We start from the raw sequence: 11,068 nt of genomic DNA on the forward strand, positions 1-11,068 counted from the left end.
GTTTGAAGACTCTAGGTCCAAGCATACCAAAGTTATACCATGAAATAAGAACTTTAACATTTTTACATTCAAGGTCACAGTGACCTTGACCTTCAAATGAATGACCTTGAAATGACCAGTGGTTACTAACTAGTTATGGCCAACCTTCATGTCAAGTTTCAAGACTCTAGGTCCAAGCATACCAAAGTTATAACAACTTTAACATTTTTTATATTGAAGGTCACAGTGACCTTGACCTTCAAATGAATGACCTTGAAATGACCAGTGGTCATCTGTTAATCCTGGCCAACCTTCATGTCAAGTTTGAAGACTCTAGGTCCAAGCATACCAAAGTTATACCATGAAATAAGAACTTTAACATTTTCGAGCACGCCGCCCGCCCGCCCCCCCGCCCGCCCGACAACATCAATCTATAAGCCGAGATTTTTTCGAAAAAAATCCGGCTAATAAATAAAGAAGTTATAGCAAGTTTAGCAAAATTTAATAATTTGACCTTGATGGTCATTCAAAGGTCAAGGTAAAATTCAACTTGCCAGGTACAATACCCTCATGAAAGCATGAAAGTATTTGAAGTTTGAAAGCAACAGCCTTGATACTGTAGAGGTAAAGTGGATCTAAACACAAAATTTAACCATATATTCAAAGTTACTAAGTCAAAAATGGGCCATAATTCCGTCAAAATAGCAACCAGAGTTATGCAACTTTGCCTGCACAGTCCCCTTAAGACAGTTAGTAAGTGTTGCAAGTATAAAAGCAATAGCTTTGATACTTTAGGAATAAAGTAGACCTAAACACAAAACTTAACCAAATTTTCAATTTTTTAGTATAAAAAGGGCACATAATTCTGTCAAAATGCACGCCAGAGTTATCTTACTTTGCCTGCCCAGTCCCCTCATGATAGTAAGTAAGTGTATCAAGTTTGAATGCAATAGCGTTGATACTTTCTGAGAAAAGTGGACCTAAACACAAAACTAAACCGGACGTCGACGCCGACGCCAAGGTGATGACAATAGCTCATAATAAAGAAAAAATAAATAGATGAGCTTAAAACAAATCATGCTTAGGGTAATATATAGGGAAACATGTATTCGATTGCGCTTTCAATCAATAATAGGGAAACAAACCCAAGTTAAATTATCGTTTAGTGAATACAAAGGTTAAAAAATATCGCGTTCATTTAATGGAATTAACTTACAAAATTATATATTTTTACAAAGTTCTGCAAAGAAAAGATTAATACATGTTTTGCATGTTCACATTATTCACTTTACAATTATATGTAACAGAGTCAGCTTTATATATTGTTTTGACCAAAACTCTCACGTTTTCAACATAAGGAATACACCCGGCTCCATGATGTAGTCTTTGGTGGCAAATGTTTCCAGGCATTCCTGCTGTAGGCTCTCGTCTCCCATCTCATCATCTTCATGGTCAGGACTCTGAGATCAATTAGCAATATTGGTAAGAATATAAATACGATACAATGGCGCCAGTTATACGGGGGAAAATGGCTCAAACAGATTAGACATATGAGATGCCAGATGAAATATTCAAAATAATGATAAATGTAATAATAAATAATTTTCTTGTTGTTTGAAATGAGTAACTACAACATGTGTTCAATACATCAAAGACACATGAATGATTGGTTTTTGTAAATCTAGACCAGAATGACTTAATAAGCTTTGATTTGATTGTTGTATTAAAATGTTTCAATTCACTTCTAATTTACAAAATTAATTTACCAATAGAAACAGAGAAAAAAATCCACCTTTCTAAATAGTTTGTGTTTTTGTCCCCTACCGGTGAAACCGGAGGGGACTTATGATTTGCGCTCTGTCCGTCAGTCCGTCACACTTTTCTGGATCCTGCGATAACTTCAAAAGTTCTTAATATTTTTTCATGAAACTTGAAACATGTATAGATGGCAATATGGGGATTATGCACGTCATTTCATTTTGTTCCTACGTCAAGAATTCTGGTTGCTATGGAAACATTTTTTTTTTTTAAATTGACAATGGTGGAGTTTCACCGGTAGGGGACCATATTGCTTGGCAATCTCTTGTTAAATCTTTTTTTTCCAATGATTTTCAAGCCCATTTATATGTCCATCAGTTGTCATGAACTTTTTTTCATAATAAATAATTTGTTTGAGAGAAATACATTAAATTATGTTTAAAAGCACTACTTTGTAAATAAGACAAACCTATTTTCCTTAATTAAAACAAACAGTTTATGCTGTATCAATTCAACAGCACTACCATTGTTGACTTGAGACAAAGAGTGTATTTGACTGCCTGTGCGTTAATTGGCTGATAAGTTAATGGAGCAGAATAGATCGACAGCTAGCATCAAATCAAATTTTAAGCGAGAATGTTATAAAAGTTTGCATGCAAAATCAAGTAAAATGGTTTATGTTTGATGTTGGGAAACTCTGGTTCACAAACGTGAATGTGACATTTAATGAAGGTGTGAAAATCTGGATAAAACTGGATTTAGTTGTGTAGAAACTCATTAATATCACACACTGATTTTGTAGTTAAGCTGGTGATCTGGTGCTGCTATGCTAAATTGGGAACAGCCTATGTAATCATTGCTTTTGCAAACCAGTTCTCTACATGCAACACTATCCCCAAGTATGTTCTATGTTCTAGAAATACTTCAAAAGCCGAAGAACTTAAGAAGGGCCTATAATTCAACCTGAGGAGTAAAATGTATTATGTTGATTGAATTCAATTTTATAGACAAACCTGAGACCTAAATTTTTGGAATTAGGGACTATATGGACAATGGACCATACGGCCCAGACCATACTGCCCAGATAAGCAAAACATACGGCCCAGATTTGCGGACAATACGGAACATGTCTGAAATAATATTCATTTTGTGTTCCACTTCCTGGTATTGTATTAATACATTTAATAAAATATTAAAGTTGATGTAATGACATTAATGACAACATACTTGTTCAAATTTGAACATTTGCGGACCATACGGCACATGTCAGAATTAATATTCATTTCTAGGGCTGTAAAGATACATTCGAATATTCAAATTACTCGAATACGGCTGTGGACGAATCGTATTCGCCACCTCCCGAACCGAATATTTGACGATATACAAACAACGTGGTTTTGAGTTTGAAAGTTTAATCTGGTGTCACTTTGGTTTACTAGTCATGTTTTCAAAACTGTGTTCAAAGTTTAAGAAGTTCTAGTCAGTGTTTTGTTATTTCAAAGTGTTATATTTCATATTTTCAGTATGCAATGATAACTCAATTAATCAAATTGACAAATACTCATAAATTATACTATATAATGTCATGTCAAGTTGTCAGTATTATTTTTGTTCATTAAAATTCATATTCGCGAATAAATATTCGTATTCGCCACCCTGTATTTGTGATGCGTATCGTATTCGTAACCTAGTGTATTCGTTACAGCCCTATTCATTTCGTACTCCACTCATCAATATTGTATTAATACATTTAATAAAATATCAAAATTGATGTAATTACAATAATGACAAACTACTTGTTCAAATTTGAACATTTGTGGACCATACGGCTAAGATTTTCGGACCATACGGAACATGTCAGAATTAATATTAATTTCCTGTTCCACTCCTTCAATATCGTATTAATACATTTAAAAACAAGAGATGTGTTTGTCAGAAACACAATGCCCCCTTCTGCGCCGCTTTGAAGCCATATATTTGACCTTTGACCTTGAGGGATGACCTTGACCTTTCACCACTCAAAATGTGCAGCTCGATGAGATACACATGCATGCCAAATATCAAGTTGCTATCTTCAATATTGCAAAAGTTATGACCAATGTTAAAGTTTTCGGACAGACGGACGGACAGACTGACGGACAGTTAAAATACTATATGCCTTTGGGGGCATAAAAATATTAAAAGTTGCTGTAATAACATTAATGACATCAAACTTGTTTGAATTTGAACATTTGTGGATCATACGGCCCAGACCATACGGCCCAGTTTAGCGGACTCTACGGCACAGATTTGCGGACCATAGGAACATGTCTGAATTAATAATCATTTTGTGTGCCACTTTTTTCAATATTATATCAATTAATCAGTTAAAATATTAAAGTGGCTGTAATGCCATTAATGACAACATACTTTTTTTAATTTTTAAAGTGGCTGTAATGACATTAATTCAATTTTTTTATTGAAACATCAGCAAAATGCCTTTGACCATTTACATAATCCAGTAAACAAATTTTGGTCAAAGTGCATCAGTACAATACAAAAAACATACATAATTATACACATAAATAACTATGTAAAGTGTTCAAACATCATTTTCAAAAGTAAATGTGCTGACATTTATGTAAGAAAAAACAAGTAGTATTAAGTAAACAATGTATTAACGATTCCATACAATATTAATTTAAGAAGCAGCAAAGACTTCTAATTTTTCATTAATGACAACATACTTGTTTAAATTTGAACGGCAATTGTTCTATTATTTTATCGTTTAATGACACATCAATTGACCTTTCGACAGCGAGAGTGAAGCCACGCCCACCGATTTCAAGGGGGGTCACTCCGCCGAAGTCCGTCATAAAAATGGCTACGCGAATCGGCCGCATAAGTGAACCAAAAAGGCCTCATGGTATACCAGAAAGGCCATTCAATAGTTTTTATTATCATTGAATAGTGGTGCTGAATATAATTATCATATCTATTAAATAGTCAAAACTTTTTTATTAGTCTACTTAAAAGCCGTTAAATTTATCATCAAAGTCGGCAAAATTATCGCCAATTATCGCATACAGTATGAATTGTTCGTTAGTCACAATATTTTTCCTTGAGTAATAGATGTTTCAGTTTTTTAATTAAAAGCCGTTAATTTTTGCAACCGATGGCAACATCGCAAATGTGGCACAGGTAAGTAAATTGATTATAATAGAAGACGAAGAACGTTTTTATTGAAAACCGATATAACACATATCTACAATGCGTTTGGTCAAAATGACCCATGCGCATTGTTATAATCGTATAACAAAGTCAAAGTCGTCAAAAAAGTAACATACACAATATATTATTATATATTATTATTTCCCCGAACACTATCTTCTGCAATGTTTAAAATATAAAAAGTTGAAAGAATTTTCATGTACAAAAAAACTCGCTAATCAGACCGGGTTTTCAAAGGGTCATTCACAGTTTGCGGCATCTGTTTTGATAACGGATTAGTAGAAAGCCCACATATGGTGTAAAATGACACTTATTGGCCCCTATTGATAATTACTTGCGCATTTGAAAATAGTTTCTTAACTTACATTAAATTTGGAAGACTTAAACCGAAAGAAATAAAAAATGTTTTATTCTATGTGATATTATTAAAAATAATAACTGATTGTCTTTATTATTACGATTTCATTAGCATTAAAAAAATCTAGCAAAGTTTATAATGTCTTATTTATTTGCCGACTGCATTAGAATGTCAAATTTATTTAACGTTGGCCACCTTTGAAAAATGGTTTTTAATGTTCCTTTCTAATTTGTCTATATAGAGGATAAACAAGTACAAAGTTATACTCTTTTTTATAACGTGTCCGTTGCAAAACTTACATTTTCTATTTTCGCGTAGTATCTTATTATAACGACTGTGTTTTTCTTTCGGGCGATCGCTTAATATGTTGAGATTAAGCTGTTCGTGTGGACGACCACAAAGACGAATCCAACGTTTGAATTTTTCAAGATTAGTACCCGGTTGAGGGAACGGAAAAAACGTACTTCCATCTTTTAACCGTTCTGGATACCTTGTGTCTGAATAACAAGTGCCATAACAGCACCTTTCAACCATTTTCTTTGTTTAAAACACAGAATTACGTATAAGCTTATGTGTCGGACAACGGCGAGTTTGACGGACAAAATGGCGGATAGTAACGGGCCTAATCTATGCTGTAATCTGATTGGTTAATAAGCCTGTCAATCAATCGGCTGTCGAAAGGTCAATTATCAATAAGTGTAATTGTTAACATCAAACAATATGTGTCATAAATTGGGCGTACTTGAGATGCAAATATAAGCCCATGTTGTCTACAATAATAACGATTGTCGCACTTTACCTTTAATTAGTAATTATAGACGTGTTAATCAATTATGGTATATTCCCAACTACTGTTATAGACACAAGTAACATCAATCAGTAAGTGTCATACACAGGGCGTATTCAAGATGCAAACATACGAGTCACTAATGCGAGTGTTATACCCCTATTGACAATTTAAAATATATGTTTGACCGCTAAATTTTAATAACACATATTAAATAAGTATAAAAACGTGTTTTATTAAGATACATTGATAAAACATGACTTTGTGATTTTTGGCATTTATTTGTTAAGACAGAAACACGTGTATGTTTTTGTAGAATATTTAAGTGATGTAAGAAATTTCAATTAATGTTGTCACCATGTTGCATCTATTAATCTAAATTAGTATTAATGTCCAATTTTATAGATTTTAATAGATTTTATCCATAAAAGTGCATGTTTGCATGATGCCTACTGTTTAAATGAATAATTGATAACACAGTTAAAACGAGTTACAAATCTCAGAATATGAATAACTTTATTTAAATAATAATGGACACAAACGTTGCATTACCCGTTTTTTTAGTTGTAACGGATGTATAGTATCACAGCATACTAAGCAGTGTAGTATTTCGTGTATCAAAATAATCTACATGGCGTTAAGACATATGGTCAGCAAATCTGGGCGGTATAGTCCGCAAACCTGGGCCGTATGGTCCGCAAATCTGGGCCGTATGGTCCATGGTCTGTATAGTCTGTAATGCCTGTATACCAAGTTTTTTTACACTGAATATGGTTTTAAAAAAAAGAACTCTGAGCTGTATGTATGTTCTTATAAGCTTATAAAAGCTCAGAGCATTCAAGAAGAACTAGCTGACCAGTAAAGTTTTATACCACATCGCTATACTAATTGAAATCTAACGGTCACTTTTTAATTACATCCGAACAGTATTGATCCGAATACAGTTTTAATTACAACTGAGTTAAACACAGCATTGCAGAAAACGTTAAGTTACCCCTTCAGCCATGCCATCTTCGCCACTGTTGTTCCACATTCCATCGTCGTCGTCGTCGTAATCAGCCATAGTGACAGATGTCTAATAATCGACAAATACGTTGTTTTTAAACAACAGTTTATTGTTATGAGATCCAAAGAAATTGAATTTTGTGATAATTGCATGAGAAAGGCTACACACAACGCAGTAAAGTCAAGTACCGCTGATCTCAATGTACACATAATCCATCGAAGCATTAAGGAGTTTGAAAATAGGGGTGAGTCGTGTATCCGATGAGCATTTCTTAATAAGATTCAATGGTATTTTTACCATCAAGCCCGGATGACAGTGTCGCATAAAAGAAGGCAACATGCCTGTGTAACCAGGTAGAATTTCCAAGAATTATATCAGAGTAGTCAATTATCTACCTTTGACCACTGTGACAAAATGTCATAGTTGACTGACTTTAAATCAACTCAGTCAGGTGACCACTGTTACCAATTACAACAGTTGATTGATTTTTAAACCTGTTCAGCCAGATTATTTGTCCCTCTCTTTTGCATTGTGTTCTGGACAGTCAAAGTGTCAGCAGTCAGATTTTGCTTGAGCTGCAGATTTTTATATCTTCATTTGTATAGGATAGGGGTGTCCCGCTGAGACTTCCGAAATGTGACCCATTTTTATACCGGAACTCTGATAAAGTAGACCCATTTTGATACAAGATTTTTGAAAACGCATACCCATTTGTATACGATTCCATTGAGAAAGTGGACCAATTTTAATACAAGAAGTTGGATAAACTGGACCCATTTAAATACTAAAATTTGATAAAGTGGACACATTTCATACTAGAATTTTAAACTCTATACAGTGTCCTTATTGAATTTGCTATTATATCTTTCACGCTACTGAAATTTACTTTTTGATACCCATTTATATACAAGAATGACATTTATCATACCCATTTTGATACTGATACTTTCAAATCTATATGCATTTATATACAAGCAAATTTCTGATTTCAATACCCATATCTATACTTAGATGCTCAAAACCATACCCATATCTATAATTTTAGTCGAAAAACACCCCCCATAAAATAGGCACACCCCTATATACCCGTACATAGGAAGTTACCCCCCCCCCCTGGCTTTGTATTACTTCTTACCAGGTTAGTACTAAGTGTATAAACATGCAATACATTTTTGTAGTTATTATATACTTTTGAATTGATTGCAAATGGGTAATGCTCTGTTTGTAAATACTTTGTATTGAGGTTTTGTGTATTAACCTGTATTTGGGAGAGTACTGTGCTTATCCATTACTTAAGTCCTATACATGCAGTTATATGGAACGCCAATGCTGCCTTCTGATGGCACTGGTCTTTTTGTTAGGTGCATATACTAAGTTGTTTTGTGTAAACTACATTTTGTCCTGTAGAAACATCATTTTGTTCTGTACATTTTTTATTATGCTATGTGCATTTGCAATATCGTTTTGTACTAACAACATTTTGTTAGGTGCATACATCATTTCGTTCTGTGCATTCATCATAATGTTGTGTGCATTTACCAACCCGTTTTGAACTAACGACATTTTGTTAGGTGCATACATCATTTCATCCTGTGCATTTGTCATTATGTAGTGTGCATTTGTCATTATGCTGCGTGCATTTGTCATTATGTTGTGTTCATTTGTCATTATGTTGTGTGCATTTGTCATTACATTATGTTGTGTGCATTTGTCATTATGTTGTGTGCAATTGTCATTATGTTGTGTGCATTTGTCATTATGTTGTGTGCATTTGTCATTATGTTGTGTGCATTTGTCATTATGTTTGGTGCATTTGTCATTATGTTGTGTGCATTTGTCATTATGTTGTGTGCAATTATGTCGTGTACAATTGTCATTATGTTGTGTGCATTTGTCATTATGTTGTGTGCATTTGTCATTACATTTTGTTGTGTGCATTTGTCATTATGTTGTGTGCAGCTGTCATTATGTTGTGTGCATTTGTCATTATGTTGTGTGCATTTGTCATTATGTTGTGTGCATTTGTCATTATGTTGTGTGCATTTGTCATTATGTTGGGTGCATTTGTCATTATGTTGTGTGCATATGTCATTATGTTGTGTGCAATTATGTTGTATGCAATTGTCATTATGTTGTGTGCATTTGTCATTATGTTGTGTGCATTTGTCATTATGTTGTGTGCATTTGTCATTATGTTGGGTGCATTTGTCATTATGTTGTGTGCATTTGTCATTATGTTGTGTGCAATGGTCATTATGTTGTGTGCATTTGTCATTATGTTGTGTGCAATTGTCATTATGTTGTGTGCATTTATTATTATGTTGTGTGCATTTGTCATTATTTTGTGTGCATTTGTCATTATGTTGTGTGCATTTGTCATTATGTTGGGTGCATTTGTCATTATGTTGTGTGCATGTGTCATTATGTTGTGTGCATTTGCCATTATGTTGTGTGCATTTACTATTTCGTTCTGTACTAACGACATTATGTTTTGTGCATACATCATTTCATTATTTGCCAACGTCGTTATCATGTTCGGATACGTTACACTGGGCAATAAAAGAGAGAACACCGATGTGCACTGAAAAAGGTTACATTCCACTAGAAAACGGCCGAAAAAAAGTTGCACAAACAGTCGATTTTGACTTTTGACAAGTTCTTTCTTGGTAATCAAGATAAATTTTACGAAGAAAATTTAAATTTGATGTTAAGATTTTTTTTTTCATCTTGTATATATCCCAATACATATTTCATGTACCCTATCAAGCCTTTTCTATAGCCAAGTTTGCTACTTTTCATGCGGGTTAATAGAATTTATAAAAAAAACTACCGTTTATAATATATTTTTATCAGAATATAAATGCAAAGAAAACGTTGTAAAATATACAAATATTATAGAAACAATTATCTTAATTGATATGATAACCCCTACTGATGAATTTCATTATAACACATTGAAATAAAAAAAGTAAAATCTTTGCCTATTATCGAGGTAATTAAAGTGAAAGCAATTCATCAAGAAAAAGTAGAAATAGTAAAATATATTACGATGAGAAAAATGTGTAATACGAATAAGGCACTACTAGATCTATACTGATAAGTGATATTTATTTTATATTTCTATAAATATATTTAGATAGCTGTAGCGGGAGCTGTAGCTTTAACTATAATTAACCCCGGACTTATCTAAATTTGAAAGAAAAAAACTAACTTAAAATGAATTGACAAACATTTAGGTATTAATCTATTTGGACTTTTAAAAGTTTGAAGAATAAAACCTTAACTAATAACAATTAATTATTGACATCCGTTTATTTTTCTTGTACATTACGTAGATCTAGAAGGTCTAAGGTCTTTAACATTAGAATGAATTGTAAAATCTGAGACCGAAATGAGCACGTTTATTATGAATTAATTTGTTGGAAATTACTTTAGTTTCATTTCTTGGCCAGAAACTGACAGATATATACATTACACTAACTTGCCCATATTCTTCATACAGCATTACGCCTCATTTCGCCACATTACGTAGAAATGTATACATTGCTATATTTAGGTGTACACACCGCATTTTTACGCCCCTGATAATGACTAGAACAAAAGGACTTATCTAAATTTGAAAGAAAAAAACTAACTTAAAATGAATTGACAAACATTTAGGTATTAATCTATTTGGACTTTTAAAAGTTTGAAGAATAAAACCTTAACTTATAACAATTAATTATTGACATCCGTTATTTTTTCTTGTACATTACGTAGATCTAGAAGGTCTAAGGTCTTTAACATTAGAATGAATTGTAAAATCTGAGACCGAAATGAGCACGTTTATTATGAATTAATTTGTTGGAAATTACTTTAGTTTCATTTCTTGGCCAGAAACTGACAGATATATACATTACACTAACTTGCCCACATTCTTCATACAGCATTACGCCTCATTTCGCCACATTACGTAGAAATGTATACATTG

General features: G+C 33.1%; 2 protein-coding genes across 2 annotated transcripts in view; both read right to left on the minus strand.

The window, feature by feature from the left end:
- LOC127870944 (negative elongation factor D-like) overlaps window positions 1-7,403 on the minus strand; it is a 33,817-nt gene extending 26,414 nt beyond the window's left edge. The window contains exons 1-2 of the mRNA XM_052413537.1: window positions 7,087-7,403; window positions 1,324-1,439 (exon numbers count right to left, since the gene is read on the minus strand). Coding sequence (XP_052269497.1) covers window positions 1,324-1,439; window positions 7,087-7,155 — 185 coding nt within the window. The 5' untranslated portion in view covers window positions 7,156-7,403. The remainder of the gene's footprint in view (window positions 1-1,323; window positions 1,440-7,086) is intronic.
- The window catches only part of LOC127870950 (E3 ubiquitin-protein ligase RNF166-like), a 194,950-nt gene that overhangs the window by 21,547 nt on the left and 162,335 nt on the right, over window positions 1-11,068 (minus strand). The window lies entirely within an intron of this gene.

The sequence above is a fragment of the Dreissena polymorpha genome, chromosome 3, assembly GCF_020536995.1.
Source record: "Dreissena polymorpha isolate Duluth1 chromosome 3, UMN_Dpol_1.0, whole genome shotgun sequence".
Taxonomy (NCBI): domain Eukaryota; kingdom Metazoa; phylum Mollusca; class Bivalvia; order Myida; family Dreissenidae; genus Dreissena; species Dreissena polymorpha.